Genomic DNA, 23,806 nt, shown 5'->3' with positions numbered 1-23,806 from the left:
CATTCAACTGAAACTCTTTTGCACCAAGTGCGATATCACTTTAGTGGAAAAATTTAAGAAGTGCATTCCAATGAGGAATTGGTTTGGTGACATTTTACTGAATTCAGTACAGTACTAAAGTTATCCGAGACTGTGAGATTGAGTTTTACAGTGCCACTGGTTTGTAGAAAGTTTTGGGCATTCTTGTTAACTACAATAAACGAACTCCCATATCATTGCTGTCATCTTTGTATAAGTGAGATTGGCCAACAAGCTGAATGGGCCTTTGTCACTGTTACTATCGTCATTTTGATATGAAATTGGGCAAGAATATAAATTATTGTTGAGTAACCGAAGCAGGGGAGAACTTTGAGTTTAACATTTTCCTGCCCACGGGAAAAGCAGTGATTCTGGGATAGTCTGGCACACAATTTTTTCCCTGTCGAAAGAGAGAAAAAAAAAAAAAAAAAAAAAAAAAAAAAAAAAAAAAAAAAAAAGCAACATAAAAGTGTATGGTATTGAATTGTACAACATAGTAAATTTCCTTTGCACTGGTAATAGTTTCAAATAGGAATTCCTATTTGGAAAAAAAAAAAAAAAAAAAGAAAAAACTGCACAAAAAAGTTTTGGGACAAACACAAAAAAATAAGCAAAAACATCGGTACAGCAGATGCGGAACAGCAGATGTGGAACAATACATCAGCCCCAACAATGTCCCGTGTACGGCTCTACTTGCTAAGCGTGTGGAAAGTTCGGACACTACGTGAGTGTTTGCCGTCAGACGCAAAGAACAACACAGAGAAAAGTATGCATGCTAGGTGCCAACCAAGGTGATGACTCCAATCAGGAATTATTCGTGGGAACCCTCTTAATGAACGCTGTAGAAGACTCATCAACAGACTGGTTTGAAACCGTCAACGTGAATGGGGACGACAAGTTGGACACGGGCTCCGACGTGAACATTCTTCCTGAGCAACTAGTGTTGAAATAGAGACCGCAACCAACCCTGAAATCAACAAAGGCGAAGGTCGCAACATACCTGGGTGAGCAACTCAACATTGAGTATGAATGTGAGCTCCCTTACTCAGTGAAAAACAAGCAGAACTGCCTCAAATTCTAAACTTGGGCTAAACTCAAAGGCTAAACTTGGTACACAGAGTAAGTAGCATCAAACCAGTGGAAGAAGCATGTCCTCCAGCTGCACAGAGGGTTGAAGCAGTGCTTCAAGAATTTAGTGATGTGTTTGAAGGCATTGGTAGGCTACCAGGAGAGTGCACCAAGTGTGCCAAGTGCCCTAGAAAAGACTGTGAAGGCTGAACTCAGTTGAATGGAGCAGAATGGCACCATCTTGCGTGTGACAGAACCAACAGACTGGGTGCATCCCATTGCCATTGTTACCAAGAAAAATGGTAGCGTACGAATATGCCTAGGCCCAAGAAACTTAAATGCAGCCGTGAAGCAACATCATTATCCCATTCCAGTAGCAGACGAACTGTTTGCACGACTAAGTGGATGCACTGTCTTCTCAGTTTTGGATGCTAAGAGTGTTTTTTGGCAGCTAGCACTGGATTAAACCAGCTCGTACTTGTGTACTTTTGCCACTTCTTGGGGACGCTACAGATTCCTAAGGGTACCATTTGGCCTCAAAACTGCCCATGAACTTTTTCAGCAAGCAGTAGACAGTATCTCTGAGCGCCAAGGTATTGTAACTCCATACTTCGATGATATTCTGGTTGCAACACAACCTCAAGCTGAATTATGATAAACTCAAACTGGGTTTGTCCTCTGCTACCTACATAGGACATCAGCTGACACACCCCTGACCCCAGCAAGGTGAAGGCAATTGAAGCTCTTGCAGCACCAACTAGCAAAGCTGAGCTTCTTTGCTTTCTTGGCAGGGCAACATATCTCATGAAGTTTGTCGTGGATTCCTCAACAAAGACACAACCGCTTCGAGATCTTAAATCTGAGGAAACATGGCACTGGACTCCTAAGATGACTGATGCCTTCAACGAGATCAAGAGCAAGCTGACAACAGCACCAGTCTTGCACTACTTCGAGCCAGCACAGTCTGTAGTCTGTTAATTGTCATATCGACAAATGCAAATTCCTATGGAATCACTCGGCAGCGTCTTCCTCCGGAAAGGACACCCTGTGGCATATGCATCTGCAGCACTCAGCACTGACATCAGCACAGCAGCTCTATGCACAAATTGAGAAAGAACTGTAAGTTGTTTTGTTTGCCTGCAAACAGTTTCACTACTACATCTGTGGCCGCAGCATCGTTGTTGAGACGGATCACAAACCTCTCATCGCTCTTCAGTTTAAAGACATCCACAAAATCTCCCCCAGGGTACAATGCCTACTACTTTGACTCCAGCACTACACTGTGAACTTTGAGCACGAGGTCGCGGGTTCGATTCCCGGCCGCGGCGGCCGCTTTTCTGATGGAGGCGAAAAGCAAAAACGCTTGTGTGTACGAGATTTCGGCGCACGATAAAGATCCCCAGGTGGTCAAAATTAATCCAGAGCCCTCCACTACGGCGCGCCTCATCGCCTGCGTTGCGTCGGCGCGTTAAACCCCTCAATCAATCAATACACTGTGAACTTGGTGTATGTGCCTGGCAAACACCTGACAGTTGCAGACACACCGTCTCGAGCGCCTGATTCAGCAAAAAGCATAAAGACGTCAGACCAAGAGTATCAGGTTCTAGCCTGTACATTGGTGCAGGCATCAATGTCGAAGCTTGCTGAGACTAAAAACTGTACAGCAACTGATAGCACACTCCAACGTGTTGCCTCGTACATTCAGAATGGCTGGCTTCACAAGATCTCAAAAGTTCCTGCAGCAGTGAAGCCATACTACTCAATGAGAAGCGAACTCCACACAGTTGGTGGCTTTCTGTGTTACGGTAAATGACTTCTTGTGCCCAAAGCGTGTCAAAATGAAGTGCACTCAAGGCTGCACATGACCCATTGAGGCATCATCTCAGTAGGAATACAGCTCGCCAAAGCGTCTATTGGCCCAGCATCACCCTAGATATCTAGCTGCGAGGTTTGCCAGCGCCATCAGCGAGCTAACCAGTGAGAACCACTCCTTGACAGAGAACTGCCAGCGCATCGTTGGGAGAAAGTCGCAGTGGACTTTTCCCACCACAATGGTGCACCTTATTTGCTTTTAGTGGACTACTATTCTAAGTTTGCGGAGGTCCAGAAGATTTCAACAACCTCAGCCTCAGCTGTCATCACAGTGCTCAAGGATACGTATGCACGTTTTGGCATACCCTCAGAAGTTGGACTCATCAAGGTCTTCCGTTGGATTCCACAGAGTTCAGAAACTTTAACAAGGAATGGGATATTGCCCACAACCCTACATCGCCTCATTTCCCTTGGTCAAACGGACAAGTTGAGAGAACTGTCCAGACCATCATAGCAACAATGGCAAAAGCAATGTCTGAAGGCAAGGAACTCTCAGTGGTGGTGACGAATCACAGAGGAACTCCAATGAATGGCCTCCACTCCTCAGATGAGATGCTTATGGGAAGAAGAATAAGGACGTTCATTCCATCTCATCCCAGTACATTGCTGCCGCACTACCCGCGTAAGGTGTTCCAGAGACAAATTCATACAAGGCCACAGGCGCAGCACAAGCCCGCTGACCAGCAAGCTCGACACCTGCCTCCGTTAAACAAGCACATGCCAGTGTGGTTTCAAAATCAAAAGAAATGGGTGAAAGCAGTCGTAACACAGGTAGGCCCAGAGCCATGGAGGTATACTATTACAGCAGCCAATGGTTAAGTGTACACGTGCGACCGACAACACCTATGAGCACGACACTACTCAGGGGACCCCTGAACAATACCTGAAGACTACTATCCCAACGAGTCAACAGAAGATCAGCCATGCCATTCACAACCACGAGCTCCTCCGGCTGACTGCCCCCCAGACCCGAAGACTGTCCAATCACAATCACCCCAGAAGAAGACATAACTGAGGCTTCCCTCAGGATTCCTCATGTGATTGTTTTCTTCCTTTTCTGTGTTCTCATATCTTGTACGGCGGCATGTTATGTATGCTTGCTGGCACCCCCTACATTCACTTGGCTCTTTTGTGAATAAATGCCACTCCTACACAGTGGTGACGGCACTCCCGCCAACTGCGCCCGTACTGACTCTGCCTGCCCTATGTTACTGATAACAGTCCCAACAACACCAGTACATAACAATCGTCAGCCATTTTTTTGTAATAGGAAAATATGTGCACCGTAATGCTACCTTTTAAGTTATGCGTGCAGTGTGCACAAAGCCTTTGAACACTGCACAGGGCTCAGGCAGCCCGCTTCCCACAGTGCCCACTCACACGAAAGGTCGTTCCTCTTCTTCTCCGGTGTCTACCTGTGCTGCTCGCAGCGCATCCTGTGCAGCCTGCTGCAGTGTTGACTCTTGTGCCAAGGAGGCACCCGCATCTTCGCTCGATACCGGGAGCTCGGCAGGCAACTCATCGTTCTCGGCCGTATCCGAAACAAGCCCAGATGGCGTCTCCAGTGGTGTTGTCACAAAGGTGTTGGCCAAATTGCCCACGTCCAAAGCATCACCCTGGAGCGAGAGGGCACAGGATGTGGTGATGGTGAACAGTTTTAACTTAGATCCACAGGCCAGGTAAGTGAGCTTATCGCACGCCTTCCCAACACCGAAGGGAAACAATCTGTGAATTACCGGTGGCTACGTACATTGTGCAGTAAGACTCCCATAGTTGTTTGCATTATTACCTGGCTGAGTGCATTGTTTGCTTGTGAAGCTTGGGAAAAGAGAAAACACCCAGCCACTATTTTGTGAGTGAGCTTATGATGACAATTTCTACGTTCACCTTATCTTATGGTTAACCCTTTCACTGCCGACTTTTTTTTTTATAACTACCTAGTCCTCAAAACCTGTCATTTTTTTTTCCAGATTTGTTCCGCTAGAAATTTAGGCTCGTAATGCACTATGGTGCTCCGCAGGAGATGTAAGCACTCTATTTAGGATTGCCTTATCCAACAAAACAATTGTACGGAATACAAACACATTAACACAACTAAATACAAAAATGATTACCCACTAATTAGGAAGCCCAGGTTTATGGAAAACTTTTTAGTTACATGCTCTTTAAAACAATGCACCACTGAAGCGACTAGCAAGAGACCCCCTTTGCTCCTTTGGTCGCATCTGAATCGCACGGCCAATGCAGCCGTGCTGCTCAGGTAAGCTGAAGCGATGCAGATGAAGAAACATGCACTCCGTCTGTTGTCTAACAGTTATCCGACATGATCTATGCACTTAGGTGACCTTTCAATACATTTTGCAGCACGTCCGCAATATTTTTTGTACATGAGTTGTCCTGGGAGTGGCAGGGGATGTGGGTGTGTGGTTGTCCAAGTTGTCTTGGGAGCGGCAGTGAGCCAAATACCATTAAATTCAATAAATACTGCCCTGTGCACCGGTGACAGCAGCATCACAGCCAAGACGATGTCACCAAATTGATGAGAAAGACAATGAAAAAAAGAAAATGGCCCATTTGAACACATAGCTGTTGTGAATTAAAAAAAATGCATTGAAATGGGCGGATAAAATTCAGAACAAGGCTTGCACATGTTAGTAGTTAGGAAGTGCTTATCATTCTCCTCGGCGTCCGTTCACAGAGTGTCAGTTCGCAGTTACGCAATGCTTATCACTCTCCTCGGCGTCCGTTCACAGAGTGTCCCTGCTGCAACTGCAGCTTAGTGCCCCAACGGTCACTGCACCTCTGCCAGGAAAAAGTGAGCTATGATGCAGCGCAGGCACTTTTTTTGCTAGAAGCAGCAGCCTCATCATTGTGGTGTGCTCCGTACTCAACATTTTTTACTGCACTGAAGAAAAACAGTTGCGTAAAGGCAGTTCCAATAACATTTTTTATTTGATTACAGCCATGAGCTTGAACTGCCACAGCATGCTGCCTGAACTAAACTGCACGCACGCACACACACGCACAGTATAGAACATATTCAGTTTTTGCAGCAGGAAGGTGCAACCGCAATTTGCAAACAACCCTTTCTGGCTACCGAATGTGGCGCACAGTGAGGGTTCCACTCACCTGCAGGCCAAACGGAGCGGGCGAGAAGAAGCCGTTCTGCGAGAACACTTGTGTTGCCTGTCCCAGGTCTACGGGGTCATTCTGGCTGTCAAACAGGTTCCCCTGCAGCTGCTGCAAGTTGTCCTGGTTGCAACAACAAGGAACACGGGGAACCGCCCGTCAGGGGATCGATCACCCAACACCCAGTGCACATCCTCCCGCCTCAGGTGGTTCATGCCGCAAGAGTACATACTCAAGCAGAAGCGATTCAAATGCCCGCCAAGCTTTAGGATATTGAGCACAACTCATAACAACTGCACCACACTGTACAAACAGGGCATCTGCACTAAACTGTGTCTACGGCCACTTTCACCGATTACACTCAGCAGCACAAGAATGAAAGCTCTGTAAGGAATTCTAACTTTTCTACTGAAACTTAATATCCTTTTTTCTTTCCCACAAGACAAACGGAACAGTGTGGCTGCATGATCCCATGTGCAGTTTCAAAACACTTTTCCTCACTGATTTAGTTTTAATGCATTTGTACAAGTCTCACACCATAGATGCATGCATTGTACTTACTTACAGGTACTGTTTTCATGCAACAGATGTGCATTTGCTTTTCTGAAGTTTCCTTAAGAGCACTTGGCATATGTACCTCATTTTAATATCAACACCTACAATAACACCTGACTGGGCGCTAGGCACATGGTGCATAACAGGATGAAGCAAAACAATTTAAATAAACCCAATTGCATTCAAAGAATTGAACAGGTAAATCAAGCGAACGCTACGCTGAAAGCCCAAAGACCAGGAAGATTTTTCAATCTGCATTAATGACATTCAGACGTAACAGAGAATAAAATGCACACCAAGAAAGCTCATTGACTGAGCTAGCCTTACGTCCACAAACGATTTGAACCAATCCTGAAAGAGCAAAATGAGCTGGTGTTAAAAGTCTCCCATTACACACGCCTAAAGCAAAGCCAGACATTATATGACCCCCAAAAATAACAAGGAAAAAAAAATTAAAGTAGAAACGTTACTACAAAAAGTACTTACACTTATGCTGAAATACACTTGAATTGACCAAGTGACATTAATTTGACAAAATATAAATACTTTACAACCCTACCACAGCAGTTGGTTCAAAAACAACAAACTCACTAAAGTGATGCGGCCACTACTAAATGTGACATTGTAAACATACTAAATGTTAGCACGACAGTAGCACTAGACAGGGGAGTAATTTCGTTCTTTTAGAAATTTGGGATTTAAGTTGGGCATTCGCATTTCGCTTGCAGGCAGAAAGCAAAAAATTTGGGGACAACCTGTTGCAGATTCATTACAGGTGTGCAAGGGAGGATCCGTTTTAGGAGTTATGTTGAAACACCTTGGTTTGCCCTTGATGCTTTTTTGATCACCTAGGTGTCTACTGACAGTCCCAGTTTGTGGAGCACTGTGGAGCACACGCTTCATTTTGTTCCCCTCTGCCCCCCATGCTGCCATGAGGACTAACAATTCCACTCCAGTGTGCCACGCGATGCCATGCTTTTCACACACAACGCTTCCCCTCTGAGGCTCGAGCCTCCCATGCTGCAAGCACACACACCAGTGCTCAGCTGCTGACACCATGCTCCCCCACTCTGCAGGCGTGATGTGCCAAGCAAAGGCTTTGCCCATCAAGACAACAGGAGGTTTAAGCCTTATAGTGTGTACACACTAAACTAAAAGGGGAAAAAAACAAATACAGTAAGCTGCTCGCTTGGTGCACGCTTTGTGTCAAGTCTGGCAGTGGGGTGTTCTAGTCTGCAGAGCTTGCACTGCTGGCAAGGGAGGTCGGGAGTAGGATCGGGTGTGTGGCTCTGGGCCGCTGATCTAGCAATAACTTAGCCTCAAATGCCACAGAATGGAAGCAGGCCACGAAAACGGGTTGTGTCCGCTGCAAGAATAGCTTTAAGCGTAAAGGAAGAGAGCGGCAATAGGGATGCAGCCTGTCATTGTGGCATGCCAGAGACGTCTGTTCAAGACTGGCAAAAAATAAAAAAGTTATTCAAGTACAAGAGACCAGGGGGCTGCACAGTGCACAGTCACCTCGCAGGTGCTCCAGTCTTTCAACTTCCTGGCTCTGAAACAACAACCGCCACCGCAGCAAACTTATTACGAAGGTGCTTGTAGCGTCACCAGCTATTCGCCGATACCACCCATGAATGACCCAGTCTGAACATACGGGGGAGCACAACCAACGCTTCAAGATTTGAGGTGGGGAAACGCTGCTAACCCTAATGTGCTACTGGCAGCGCGCGCAGCAGCTGCACATGCCTCCGGGCCCATCGCGATCCATACTTGCAGCATTCTACACCAGTTCCCACGTCAACTTGCCAAGGATGAATCCAACCTAACGTCACCAACGCATTATCCCACCAGTGGACACACACTCCCGTGCTGTGTCTCGTGGCAACAAGCGCTCCATGCCTGCCATCAACGCTAAAGACTCCCCCAAGCCAATCAGCTGCTCCCAGTTACTCCCGTCCCACACAAGTCCACATTCCCAAAGTTGCCTGCAGACGATTACAAGATCATCATTCGACCTCGACCGGCCTGCGAGTCAATGTCTGGACAGCCTGACAGTTGGCCACCAGTATTCAGCAGGTAAGCAACATTCCTATACAGGTCTTCCACAAGTCATGTTTCCATAAACCGCTCAGAAGCTCATCCTGCTCAGCACACCCAACGAATCCTACGTAGACGCACCACACAAACATACCAACATTCACTTGGGCACCACTGTATATGAAATCATGGTGTATCTTAAGCATCCTCCGGGAAACTTGTCATGGCTTCATACACGGAGTAAGATAAACAGGAGCGCTGACTTCACTCTCTCCGACGGGCACTTAGTGTCCCTCACTTGCGGAGCACAATGTAGATGGCACTAAGAATGGGACAGTGATCCCGCGCTCGGAGCTGCTCAGTTCGCAGGCGCAACAATGAGGCGCATCCCGGCTGAATTTGTCGTCTGCTTCGGCGGCGGTTCGTCTGGCGCAGCTTCGCGTCCGTTGCGGGCCTGATTAACTGGTTCGACAGCACCTCCTGGGTAACCGGTACCCGACGGAATTAAGTTGTCGTACGGCGACGATACGTTAATGATTTGTTTGCAGGGCGGGAATACGAAATGTAGGGACCACATTCAGACATCTGGCCGCTAGAGAAACATTTCCTTTTCCGCACTTCGGGCCCCGAATGGCACTACGTTCTGTAAATTGGCGAACAGGAATTCTGTTGTGTGCTACATGTATTACAAAAGCCGACAGAAGCAAACTAGTTTTGACAAACAGTGATTTTAAAAGTTCCCTCCACCTTCTCGCCACCAGTAAACTAAACTTGCTGGCTCAAAATCGGAATGAATGATAAACAATGAGCTCCCTTGCCGAATTGTTTCAGTGCCTCTGCTCGTGTCGCGTGGAGGTGTAGCCCGAGCTTTTTTTTCTTCTCTTTTGGAACTGCATACGACAGCACACAATGTATTATGCGTACTGCTAGTACTGCATACCACGCTACTGTATAGCACACGGCGCTCCAGAGAACTAAATCGAAACAGTCGAAAGCAGCTTGCTCCTTTGTGCAGATGGCACGTAAAATGCGGAGTGTTGCTTGAAAAATGATTGGGGCTAGGTGCTTTTGAGGGAAACAATGAGTTTCTTAACGATTTGAATTTCATGAACAGCTGCTTATTTCATCAATTCAGGCTAGTTGCGAGTAGTGCCAAAACAACCACGCCAGGGCCACGCGGAAACGCTATGAGAAATGTTTCCGTTTCACAACTCCACTTAGTACCAATATGTTCCACGCTTTTTCGACATATCACTTGCCTTCTCCCCCTCCCTCTCTAATTTCTGAGCAATTGCGACCCCTCAACTGGTTGTGCAGCTGTTAATTACGACACGTAGATACAATCGACATGCAGGGGACTGACTTCCATCGATACCGCCATTAATAAGATAATAACACAGGTGTAATTCATCACATTTAATTCAATTTATTTAAAATAAACATAATTTTAGAAAACACGCAAGCACTTCTTATGACACAATATAGGTCATTATAAGGCTTCGCTCTTTATTCTAGAACAACTTTATTTTCACAAATCAGATCATCAGAACACTTTGCTCAGCAATGCATCTGGCGGTATCCACTGGCGTCATCAACAAGATTACACGACCGCACAGTGACAGTGAATATCGGGCTGCAAGTTACGATGCGTGTTGAAGCAAAGATAGCGTTCGAAATTCTTTGCTCGCGTAATGACGCTGACAGCGCCTTTCTATATTCATGGCAAGGCGGTAGCCGTAAATATCGTGTGTGGAACTGTATACATCATTGCCGCACGCCTATGTCGACTGCTGACGTAAACGTTGTTTGTGTGCAGAAGAAGCATAAATCATTAAGCGTGCGGCCGGATAGCGGGTGACCAAGAGCGATTTTTGCGCTGTATCGCTTTACGGTAAGCCGAATGAGGCTAAAGTGCATGTTGCAGTGTGCGATATTACTCTCGCTCCTTTCTTGTGTGGTACTTCCGAAATCGTCGTCGTACGATTTCATCTTAGATCTCCTGGGTTATATCGATATTTTTCAGTCCACCTTGATTATTCCAGACTAAATGTTACCTGTTAGAGAATGAGCAGTGGTCACATAAATGGCGGTGTGCGATTACCCCACCTCTCATTGCGGCCGCACACCATTATTTAGATTTCGCGCGCATCTCGTGATTGCGCACAGAGTTTGACATGTTAGAAGACAGATGTCGCAGCGAAGGGAATGAAGCTGCTGCGAAGAGCAAGCAAGGGGAGAGCAACGTACAAAGGCACAACGATGAGAGGGGCGCGAAAGAGGAAGAGAGCAAAGTAGAAGCTGGGCACCCGGTGGCGCGGGGACATTATCGTCCCTCGCAAATGATGTTTTCATGGCTGCAGTCGGCGCTCCTCTTTATCTTACTCCATGGCTTCATACATGGCATCGATCCTGGCACTTCTTCTGAGCAGCTCCTCACACTCATCACAACAGGACCTCAGATATTGGAAGCTCGCATGCTCGATATGTCCGACACAACGACCATCACTTTTGACGGCCCCCACGTGCCTTTCTATGTGCGTGTCTATTGAACACTTATTCACTACAAACCTTACCGCAACACCTATCAGCGTTGTGTGCACGGTGGGGAACTCGGGCACCGTTCCGATGTGTGCCCCTCTCCCCGCCCTAGAATATGCCTCCAGAGCCACACACCCGATCCTACTCCCGACCACCCTTGCCAGCCCCAGCGCAAGCTCTGCACACTAGAACACCCCACTGCCAGCAAAGAATGCCGCCGGAAACTACGACCACCACCTCCCCCTCACACGTACGCATTCGTCAACAAACACAAGAACTTTGACATCCCGCCCTCTCCCCCACCAGAAGACCCCTCTGAAGCTGGATTCTCAATAGAAATCACCGGTGAGCTGGTCATCCGTTGCTTCCCCCCCTCCTCCCACTGCAACCGACTTCCCACCCCTTGATCCCCATTAGGAAACAGTGCCAGCTCCATCGTTACACACCTCAATCCGTGAAAACGCCCAGTTGAAAGCACAAATAGCTGACAATGGACACCAAATAACCCTACTTCAAGAGCAAATATCAGAGTTGTGAATGCTGCTACACACAAGCACCCAGCATCCGACATGTCCCAACCACCTTCTGACCAACTTCCCTCTACCTCATCTCTGACGGCCCTTACTTCTTCCATTGACGATCTTAAACTACTGTTCTAGTCAGAACTCACTGCGCTTGTAGTCAGAATTCAGGCCTTGGAAAAAAAAGCAACTGACATGACCAAACGCAAGAAACAATGGAAACCGGGCTTTGCTCTCACCCCTGCCTCATTCCCTGACGCCATTATGGACGATGATGCCTCCTCCACGCTATCCATAGACTCCGTGTGCCTACCCAACCCCTCACAATATGGCACTGGAACTGTAACAGATTACGTAAAAAGAAAGCCTCCCTCCAACAATGTACATCGCAACCCCTTCCGACTGTCATCATCCTTCAAGAAGCTGACGCACCGCGCCCGACCCTTTGCGACTACACTACCTTCCAGAACGATTCATCCATACACAGAGCTACGCTCGTGCACAACCGATATACTGCCCAGCACGATGCCCTGATGTCCACCATCGATTGTATTCTCGTGGAAGTATTAACAACTTGAAAGAGTGACCACAGTATTTTTGTGCTTTATGTCTATAGTCCATCCCAAATCACTCTGGCCGACTTCCCCTCCCTTTTAAAACAAGCACTTTCCTTCACTAAACACCACCAACTGTGATCACCAGAGATTTCACCAGAGATTTTAACGCTCCGGATATGGCCTGAGGCTAACCCTATAACGCCCGCAAAGGCACCATCGTATGGGATGCTATGAATCAACACCGGCTTATGCTCTGCAACCTTTCCAACGCTACCACCAGGGCAGGCAACAGTGTATAAAGGGATACCACACCAGACCTCCCTTTTGTTCGCAACGTAATGAAATACACATGGCAATGCACCCCCTAACACTTTCGATAGCGATCACCACATCATATCCATAACAAGCCAAGGTATCGTCCCTTCTCACATAGGCACAGCCTGACTCAGGACTGGAAAGCCCTTCACGAACATCTACCCGTGGAAGAAATTCACGACCTCGATAGACGGATGGCCTCTTTTGAATGTACTCAAAGCCCACTCAAAAGAATTCCCTCTCACCATCGACTATCCTGTCGTCGACCAATGCCTCAACAACTTGTGGACTGCGAGAAACAGCCTCATCATGCAAAAGTGCAACAAGACAAATCTAAAATTGAAATTACGTATTGCACACCTTATGCAGCAAGCTGAAGAATATGCACGATCCTTAAGCCAATAAAATTCTACGATCGTTTGCAGGGCACCTTGGGCACCTGTAAGACATGGCACCTAATACGCTTTCTTATGGGACCGCAAGAGACTAAAGCAACCACTGAACAGCGCACAATGCACTGCCTTATACACAACGACCCAGGCACCGAGTAAGAATTGACTGACACCTTACAGAAGAAATTCGCCCGTGACCCGTCGTAACCTTCGCCTCAATATCCAGTGTACTCGGGAACCCACAATGCCGCACTCGACATACCCTTCACCATGAAAGAACTCGAAGCCGAACTAAGTAAACTCGTCTGCAACACTACACTTGGGCACGATCACATCCCCAATAAACTCCTCCGCAATCTGGACGACTTGGCACTTGAGCATCTCCTCCAATACATCAATGACCACTGGGCCCGTGGCACTCTCCTACCACAGTGGTGCCATGCCGACATCACACTCATCGAAAATCTCAGAAATATCTCTTTTTCAAACCTGCATCCTATTTCCCTTACCTTATACGTCGGTAAGCTCATGGAACATGTGGTTCACACTGAATTGACTAACTACAGTCGATACCGGATATATTGAACTCCAAGGGGATTGCAAAATACTTCGATATATCAATAGCTCGAAATATAAAATATGCACAACTGAAGCTTATCTGAAAACTCCACACACTCCTGTGAGCTTTTCGAGATTGCGACAAATGGTAGCTTTCCAAGTTGTTCCTCCAAACACGGAAAATACGAAACACAGAGCGACGACCACCGCACTTTATTTCGCACAAAAAAAAGTGAGCTTTGCTTGCTTTATCTTCTGTGTCATGAAGTTCACCAAACTGTCTTCAAGCTTACTAACGCCATCAAAATGAGAATGCCCGGCGCCGTCCACTGCTTGTCACGGTCATGAATTATGCTGAATGCTGACGCAACCTCAGTTGCCGTAGGCGGTTGGGAATGTCGTCAAGGCCGCGGTAAGGTGCGCTTCTTCGGTAACGGCCATCTCTGCCGCGATCGCCGCATCATTGCAATCCACCACATCCCGCACGTCGTCGTCAATACTTACTTAGTGCTGTTGCAGCATCCAGAATGGTGCATGGGAATGCTGCCAGCTCTCCAATTCACTCTCGAGGCACTCAACATTGTTGCCTTCTGTGTCCGAACACCTCTCTTCTGGAGACGCAACGCCGCCACTTTGGTGAACCACCCGCAAGAACACACACAAAACGCCCCAGAACAGCTGGGCTACGTTGCCTTCGCCTACACCAGCGTGGTGCGCAAAGTTGTGCTCAAACATGTGGCGAGAAATTTTGAATTCCTCTGCAACTGACGACTTCTTTTGACTGGCCTCCACCCGTCTAATGATGTCTGCCTTCATCGCTGAATCCAAATTCTTCCTTTTTTTCGCGACCATGGCTCTGAACACAAGCCGTGATGAACAAAGCAAACACACACCGAGGCGCAATGGTCTCCCTGCGCGAAGAGAGCCACAACTGGCCCACAACACCTCCCATTGGTTTCATCTCCAATCACATCCTGCGTTCCAATCACACGTCCAATCACACCCTGCGTTCTCATTGTCATAAGGGTATCCCCATGCTGGCGCATTGAGCAGGTCGAGCAGATGTTGAAGGCCACCCAAGCGAGGCGACACTCGAGAAGTCATCAACTGTCACAACTCCATCTGGAGAGGCACACTTGGAGAGGCACTTGCATAGCGGAGTTCGATATATGGAATGTGACGGTGAACGAGTTCGATACACACATACAAAGGTGCTATACTTTTGCATAGGATTTCCAAGGGGTTGTATGGACTGTTGGGTGCACATTAAAATTACGGGTGCATTACTCATAGCGAAACGGAATTAAAGAAGGTTTCCTTGAATACCAAGAATGCAACTGAGGCACCTCACTAGATCCAAGCAACAAGCACCACCTGCCCCCACCTTAGTTCTCTCTTGTAGTATGCTCGCCTACTAAGACAAGGTCCCCTGCAAAACTCTTTGAACACTACAAATAAACCTGCAAGATCTTTAGATTGCACGGCCAGGAACATCTGAAACAAATATTGCACATGTACATGCAGTAGGAAACGCACAAATTGCACCAAAACATGCATGAAAACCGAATGGACACTTTTCCAATTATCCTGAAAGTGTCAAATTAGAACCACCAGTTCCAGCACGTGGGCTCCATGAACAATTTCAGAGCACTGCCTTACCCAGGGGTGCTACAGCCCAAATAGGATTTGGAGCAATTTTTGGAGCAGGAAAATTTCGCTTTTGGAGCTGGTTATGGGAATAGGATACCTTCATTTTGCAAAATCCTAAATTTGGAGCAGTTTAATACAAACGATGTGCACACAATTTGACGTCAGTGCAGACATGCTTTAGCTTCAGGGGGTGCGGCCTTGGAAAAGTGACCAATGAATTCTGCAGAAAGCCACAAGGCATGGTGTATTTGTGCCAACCTGAAGTTTCGTATGAATGCTCAAAGTATTCGAAAGATCAAACAAACAAAGAAAAAAAAATTAAAGAGAATGAGATAAAAACTGCGAATGATATTTTTATTAGTACTCCAAAATGCTTTTTATCCACCTGGCTGCAGTACATACAAAAAAGACAAAAATGTTCTTCAGTACCTCCACAAGCTAACTGGTAGAGGATGCATGTCTTGTGCATACATCATTGGTATGATTTCAATGCTTTGCCTTCAACATTTTCGAGTTCGCCATGCTATCGACGTTCTGGTGAGGGCTTCCAACTGTGTTCTGGTTTTGTGGAGTGTGTCGCCTACTAAGCTTACGTCATCACCACAGGGGCGCTTGCTGTACGTACTGTACCAGCGCATTCGTTGCACCCGCTCCGCTCACGACTGCGTGCACTGATACAGTGAGCTGCTTTCGTTACTGCAAGGGACACGCACTCCATGCCTCTACGGTGCATTGTGCAGTCATGCGCAATCTGCGAACGCCATGTTTGGATTGTAGCCTATTAACCCTGTGCAGTATGTTTACAGCAGCACCAATAGCGCTATTCCACATGTGCTTATAAGCAGATAGCCGAAGAAGCTTATCGAGATTGGGTGTTCAGCGATAAGATGTATCAGTGCGCTCGTTCATTGTCCCTTTTCCCATGCTTAAAAATATAGGGTCACCGCATTTGCACCGAAGTCAAGATCATTAGTCGACCAGTCTCTGCATTTCAACCGATAGTATGTTGAAAACGGGTGCATATCAACGACACTGCATGCAAATGAGCTCTGATACTATAAAAGATGAAGTGCATTGGGCAGCGCTCCACCGCACAATACCATGGCAATGTCCAAATGGCAAATGTTTTATCGGATACACCAGTGGCACACAAAGCACCTGTTTGTGCTGCAGTCCCTTCATATGGTTTGGGGCAAATTTAGTTTTTGCATAGGTACAGTGAACTAGAACAGGCATTATGGACTGCGTAAAAAGGGCTATCTGCACAACTCTTGGTGCGACTGAATGGATTGGATGACGTACAAACCTCAGGTTACCAACATGGCATTTATTATCCACTAAAGTTAGCGAAACATAAATTTTGCCCTCAGCCAGTCGTTCTGGCGCAGTGTGGGCAATTTGAACGAACTGAATGATTTCAGCACAGCTTGGCTCACAAATATATAATCATATCAAAATGGTGCAACTGGGGCAGCTGTTGCACCCCTGCTTACCTGTACCAGGACCTCCTGTGCCACAAAGCCATCAGGGTCGCCGTGCTCGACCAGGGAGTCAGCGGCAAGCTCCTCCTCACCAAGGGCTGCGGTTGGATCAAGGGCGGCTGCTGGGTCAAGGGCTGCTGTCGGGTCCAGGGTTGTTGTTTGGTCGAGATTTGCCGCTGGACTGAGGTCCCCGTGATTCTGGCCCATCACCTCGTCCGGGTTTACGGGCACCAAGGCCTCCACGAGTGAATCGGAGAGCACGGCCCCGGTGTCCCCATGCACCGTCTGGCCGGACCCAGCGCTGTGCTGCAGGATCTGTGGCAGGAGGCACACATTCAGCTTCTGCCACACCAACCTCGGATCATCTCCCCACTGCTCCCATCCAGGAGAATGGCTAACACACGCCCTAGCTAGGTAATGTACAGATGGGAAGAGGAAGAATACTAAAGAAAAGGCACACATTATCCCTTGTAAACTGCAAACTGGGAGCCTATGACTAAAGAGTTATTCACTGTTTAACTACTACACTAGAAGCGAGACCATCTGCAGTGGCGTTGAAAGTACACAAAAGGTTGTAGCTCTGGAAAAGGCAGGAAAAAAAAAAACAGCGTGGCAATGCTAGTGGGCATTGGTTTCAAAACTAAACAAAAGAGTTAGGAGTGTGCAAATACTGAAATTATTTAATTAACTAAACTGAATGCCATGAATATGCAGAAAAAAGTGGTTTCATATATTGAATATTCGCAAATTTTAAAACTACAAAGTTTATAAATAACTTTTCAAACAAGCAGAAAAGGTAAATTTACATTCAAGGTTGCCAAGTCTTTCTGGCAAGCACAAGGATTCATGCCACTACTTTGTGTCACTCCTCTTTCATGCCCTTACAAACGGTGTTTTCATTTTTTTTTTCAGGCACTTTTGAAGCCTCCTTATTTTCTTCTTTTTATCATTGAACTACTTCGTAATAATGACTACCTTCCTACTTTTGTTGCTTTTATCATGCATGAACAAACCAAATGCACAACTATGCAAAGACAAAGCACAGTTCAGGGCTGAACATGACCTGAAACTTCTCATGCCTCAACCTCAGCAGACTACAGAAATTTGTATATGCATTTCGAACCCTAAGGATGTGTACCTAACAATGCCGCTTGAAATGATTGCAGTACACTTGAGTATTCACCAATCAAATACTGAAGAATACTGAATACGGACAGTATTGTAATCAGTCTGAAAAGGGAAATAAAAAAAAGCACAACCTGTCAGTAGTTTCAGAGTATTACCAAGCCGACAGTGCAGACATCATTACAGACTCCCGCAAAACTAAAAACAAGCCATACCTGTGCATGCACTGTAGAAGTTTTTCACCTTTATTCATGTACGGTATACCATTTATCCTGGTCAGTAACTTTAGTTACCAACTTTGTGGGAATATCTTGAGTGAATATCTTGAATACTACTTTGCTTTTGCTTATTTCACAACCTTTTGATAGGCGGTTCCAGACTTGCAGCAGCCAACAAGTGGCTTCCTTTCACGGTTTGCCCTTGCTGATCAGCGAACCCTCAATTCAGCCCAGACATCAGGTGTATGTCCGGACAGGGACAAGTATTATTCCCTTCATAGAAACCCCAAAAGAAGGCTGCTTTCACAAACAGGAATTATAAGTGTAAGGGGTAACAGCTGACAAACACATCGTGCAACTTCAGCGCAAGTTCCTTTTTCCACTCGACATGTTGCAGGATTTTGGTGCGCATACTTATTAAAGTGCGTAGTTTTTTTGCATTTAAAAAGGATGCCTGCACACTGCATTCATGCTAATGTGTAAAAAGCATGCCCATTGTGTGCATGTTGGAACACTGTGTGCACTAAATCTGAAAGTTAGTATTTGCCAAAAGCTGCTTTTTAGTAAACAAATTCAAGAACAGCCTTTCTCATTGACTTTGTGTGGTGTCTATAAAAGAAACTGGAGCACTTGAATGCATTATTAAGACATTTGCTCGAAGCCAACAGGCTCAGTAGGACAATTCCTAGCTTTGGAGGGAAAACAAAACAGAAAATGGAACATTGGCAAGTTTTTTTTTTTGTTGTTCTGTGCCTACTTTTCCAGCCAACTGATCGAGGGTAACATGGAAACATGCATAAAAAATCTCGGCACAGTGGGCTTACCTTTCCCACTGATTTCACCATGCACGAAATAAAGCAGAAAAAAGTAACACAGGGTTGACTCAAGACGAAACAGTATGGTGGCAGGCAGCAACACAGTGCATTGCACTGTTACCCAGCTGATTTGTTTGATATACGACTAACGACTATTACCAGAAAGCTGCATTCAGTAAACTACTGTGAGTTCACAAGACACGATAGCATGTTCATGGTTGTGGTAAACGTATGAACTGCCTTTTCCCTACACATCTTATGAGAGCTTAGAAAGAAAAGATTTGTGGTATTAGTTCTTAGATCTTGGGAAATACTGATAAGTTTAATTTAAAAGAGCTCTGTTTCATTTTTTGTACCTGCCCTCCAAGCCTTATTGGGAAAACAGCGCCTGATCAAAGTGAGGGCCCTTATCACCGGGTGCAAGTGAGGGGGGCACCATTTTCAGAAGTCGGCGGAGATGAGGGGAGATGCTCATTAGCTGATGGCCTCGTAAACCCCGCCACACTGCTGTAAATACGGTAGTTATTTTCAGTCAACCTGTCTTCCTGACTGGCACATTTGCCACGGGTATGGTTCATGCTGCCTCTCAGCTTTGTTTTCATGTGTTCAGGAGAATTTCCCAGGTGTCATGTCCAACAAGCGGTTTAAAACCCAACAGCTCTATGGAAGGAAGTAGGTGAAGCTGAACACCATTCCGACACTCTTTCACACTTGGACCTGCTTGTTGCGTAATAGCTACACATTACTAGGTAACTACAAAAAGTGATGTGTGTCAATTTATGTAGGTCGTGTGCGCTGGCGTTTCTGAAGGACCAATCAGGCCCGTCTAAAAGATAAAGCGGAGACGTTTCAGTATCTTGCGTGAACAATATTACTGCGACTCTGCTTTTAAAAAAGTCATGGCAAGATTGAGTTTCAAGGTGTGGAGTGGGTGCGACAGTTTTATCTAGGCCAAACAAGTTATGTACTATACATTAGTCAATGCAGGGACATAGCCAGGAGGGTGTTTCTGTGTCAGAACACCCCCTGAAATTTCGTGAACACTGCATCCCCCCCCCCCCCCCCTGCTACTTTCGGACTTCCAACAAAACATAATACAGTAAAACCTTGCTACAAGAGATTGTTACAAGAGACACTTGGTTATAAGAGACATTTGAATGAAGACGGTTAGGTCAGTTTTCCTATGTTCTCCATGTTAGCAACATTGCTTACAAGAGACCTTGGTTACAAGAGACACATTTCCTGGGTCCCTTGAGTGTCTCTTGTAATGAGGGTTTACTATACACATTGTTTATGAGGTGAGTCCAGGGAGTCCTGGATGCACTGGTATTTTTAGGTAGATATTAAAGCAAATGAAAAAACAAACCCTAGGAATTTTAAAGGAGAAATATGACTACGATACCATTTTGCCACACAGGCTCCCTTTGTTTCTATTTTCTCCGGTGGTGTAACACCCCAAAAAAGTATTTCTGGCTACGCCACTGATTCAATGCTTTGATCAATCTGTGCTTTGCAAAACAGCTCAACATTTAAATATTCAAGCCTTCACTGAACACAATCATGGCATTTCAAACTGGGTTGATTGGTTGGATACTCTTTAAAATAGTGCCAATTAAATTGTACCTAGTTTTTTTTTTATAAATTCAGCAGCTATCTACGGACCTTCCCTGAAGCAGCGCTCGAGTCTCCCGTATGTCGCAACGAAAACTGGTGGACTACATATTATATATTCTTAAAAATTTGGATGGCTGTGCTTTATTTATTCATCTATCTCTATACTGAAAGCAAGCAACAACGCCTTGCACTGTTTTTTTGCCGCCAACTAAGTTCATCTATCTCTATACTGAAAGCAAGCAACAGCGCCTTGCACTGTTATTGTGTCGCCAACTAAGTGCGGATTTCCAGCGACAAATAAAGCGTGCAAAGCATGCCAGACTGTGCCTTTGTAACAGGCCTGTAAATGGTAGCTGCCATAGCAGATCACACAGTTATCCTCACCCTCAGCAGTGTGTGTGCACATCAAGGCACCCTATAACTACTCCATCATCACCAAAACTACAGGGGGCAGATCAGGGGGCCACTATGTAATACACGGGCCCCATGGGGAGTTTTTAAACTCTGCATATTGAAAAGCTCTGGCACAATCAGGCTAAAACGCAATTTAGTTCTTACCGTATTTTCTTATTCTGAGCACAGCCCCCGCTCCTTTCCAAAAGTCTAAAAAGTCAGCATTTCAATGTTAATATTTTCTAAGCTTAGCATACCTCCCCATTTTGAGTCCCATGGGCGTTAAAAAAAAAAAAAAAAAAAAAAGAGGTTATTAGAATTGAGAATTTGCAGACTGCCAGTGAATTTACCCAGGGCTGGGAAATCAAAGAGGGCTTTACACAGTCCGTGCATGCAGAGTAGCACATAGCTGCAACTACTGAGTGGCACAATTATGTGCATCTCAGTCTGAAAAATGATCTCGCAATGAAGTATGTAAGTTGTGGGTTCATTGAATGGTAGCATTAGTTTCTCTATGTGCTGGTGTCAAAGAAACGCTTTACAGAAACCACTTAAATACGAGCGCCACTATGCCATGCTGTGCTACTGTTCTGAAATGGCAGTGTGATGGCTAGTGAATCTTAAAAGTTTTGAACGAAGTAGGACGTGACCCAGGAAATACCCAAACACGGACCACAAACAAATAACTATAACACAAAGAAAAAAATCCTAACAGGGATGGAAAGAACGACTTAAAGAATTTCCCTCTTTTTTCTTCAGAATATTCTGCACTGTATCTTGAATTGCTCCTTATGTAATAATGTGATGCACCCAAGGGTATTTAGAGTACCCAAAAATGTAAAATAAATAAATCAGGCCTACTCGTGCCTTACACACAACAAGTGCCTGCTCATGTATTTGCACCTGCAGAGGTGTACGTTTGATGGCAGTTGCTATGGTCATGCAGGATTTGCACTACTCCCTATACATTTTTTATTTTTATTGGCAGCAATGGCATTTGCTACTTGCATTATTAAGATAAATATTTTACAGGGGATATCAGAGACAGCTACGGCTCAAAAACTTGTGTCGGTCACCACCTTAGGCCCATGGTATAAAACTTTTAACCAGAAGCTACCTTCGTGTGATTGCACACTTCTTACCTCTTCCATTCTTACCATATACTCTTCAGACAACCAAGGATGTAGAAAAGATCGCTGCAAAGTTTTTGCTCATGAGAAATTTTGCAAACTACAAAATGTGCCAGTAGCGCCTTATGCAACTCATGAGAGATTGACTTAACTAAACCATAGACAAAGCCATTATGCAACTTTCATGTGTTTGCCAGCGACATGGTCAAAAGACATTATAGTAGGTGCTCCAACAGGCCGCTCCACCAGCGCAGCAAAGCTGACAAAACAGCCTGACCAGTTCCATTGCCGCAGCTGCCATTGTGCATGTGATGCAGCACAGTGGCAGCAAAGAAAGCAACCACCATGTTTAAGGTTGCCTGCATGCATTGTGATAAGCTATTACTGAATGGGCGCGCAGGCTTGGTTGTCGAGTTTTGCCTTCATGTGGGCCCACACTGAATCCGTGCTCATTTCTGCTAGCAGCACTGCAACCGCACTGCAATGGGGTGAAAATGCCTGCAACATGGGTTACATGCTGAGCAAAGAAAAGCCGTCCCTATGTTTTGACGTCAAATGATAAAAGAACCTGTGACAGGGCACGAGCCTCACACTATGCAGGCTGCTTACTGCAGCCCACTGACTGGTTACAGGAAAAGCATACCTAAAAAGACTACGTAAAAAAACCCACCTAAAAAGCTGACAAGCGTGTGTAAAAATTGAAGCCGTTCCACTCAATGTAAAAGCTGTCGGAAGTGCAGAGCCGTGATTCGCCATAATGGGCTGTGGCGCCGTTATCCACTCACTCTTACCATTCATCATGCTCTTCGCCGCCCAGTCTCATTCCTCTCATGATGAATTGAGCGAAGGTTTGTCCAACGCGTTTCAAGTTTCTCGCCATCGCAGTGCTCGCGCGCCCCCTGCCTGAAACAGTGCCAGCGGGAGTTCTGTTCTTTTTTTTTCTTGCTTTTTCTCCCGCACGTGCCGGTGTTGCACTGCCACTTTTTTCTGCTTACTATCGTAAAAACCAACCCAACGAGCGTTCCTAACTGAATGAATGCGGGTGCTGCCAGTTAATTACGTATATTTTGCCTCAAATGTCCCTGCAGTTTTCTTTGCGCTAAACAACGAGGAGATGTATGACAAGCGCCAGCAGTTCACGAGTTTCGAACGCTTATGACTATAAAAAACGCTTGGCTTTCGAAGCGTCTGCATTACGCTGCGACGACAGCCGCTACGACGTAGAACGCCATGGGGCTCTACTTGGGTCCAGCGAGCGAGCTACAACGACAAGGCGAGCCCCTAATGTGCTCTGAACTTAAAAAGGCCATGTGCTCACGAGTTAATTGAGCCAAGTTCCCCTAGCAAAGAACGTGCTGCTAACAAGGTTTCCTTAGCTTTCCAGCACATACGCTAAAAGCTGTCAAAAAGAGAGAGCAACTTGCAATAATTTGCATGGCCTATACTGGCCTATGCAGTAAAAAGTGGGTCACTTGCATCATCAGGTAAAACTAAAGACACCTCACCCACACAAAACTTTTCTGAGAATCTTGAAACTTTTTTCAGCAGTGTACTCGCCCATGTGGCTGCAGTTTTCTGCCTTCAGGGCACTGTAAAAACAGTCTTTCACATGCCCACATGCTAAGATATATAAAAAAGAAAATGTTGGCCAATTAAAATAATAGTGGGAATAAAATTCATGGATTCACAAAAGCCATTTTTGCAGCAACTACTCTGTCAGACTAATACTCGTGCCACACGTACACGAAAAATGACATTAAGCGTTTAAGGCCTTAAGATACCGAATGACATTAATTGGGCGGGCCGTGCTACACACGAAA

At 45.8% G+C, this 23,806-nt stretch overlaps 1 protein-coding gene across 5 annotated transcripts in view; it reads right to left on the bottom strand.

The window, feature by feature from the left end:
* The window catches only part of LOC144155389 (uncharacterized), a 78,100-nt gene that overhangs the window by 15,633 nt on the left and 38,661 nt on the right, over positions 1-23,806 (bottom strand). For all 5 annotated transcript variants that reach the window (XM_077686780.1, XM_077686778.1, XM_077686781.1 and 2 more), the window contains 3 exons: positions 16,704-17,006; positions 6,088-6,210; positions 4,339-4,574 (listed from right to left, as the gene is read on the bottom strand). In XM_077686780.1, coding sequence (XP_077542906.1) covers positions 4,339-4,574; positions 6,088-6,210; positions 16,704-17,006 — 662 coding nt within the window. The remainder of the gene's footprint in view (positions 1-4,338; positions 4,575-6,087; positions 6,211-16,703; positions 17,007-23,806) is intronic.

This window comes from Haemaphysalis longicornis, unplaced genomic scaffold (genome assembly GCF_048455015.1).
Source record: "Haemaphysalis longicornis isolate Haplotype H1 unplaced genomic scaffold, Haemaphysalis longicornis Haplotype H1 scaffold_1, whole genome shotgun sequence".
Classification (NCBI taxonomy): Eukaryota; Metazoa; Arthropoda; class Arachnida; order Ixodida; family Ixodidae; genus Haemaphysalis; species Haemaphysalis longicornis.
The sequence above is the reverse complement of the archived record's forward strand: the minus strand, read 5'-3'. Positions and strand labels throughout refer to the sequence as shown.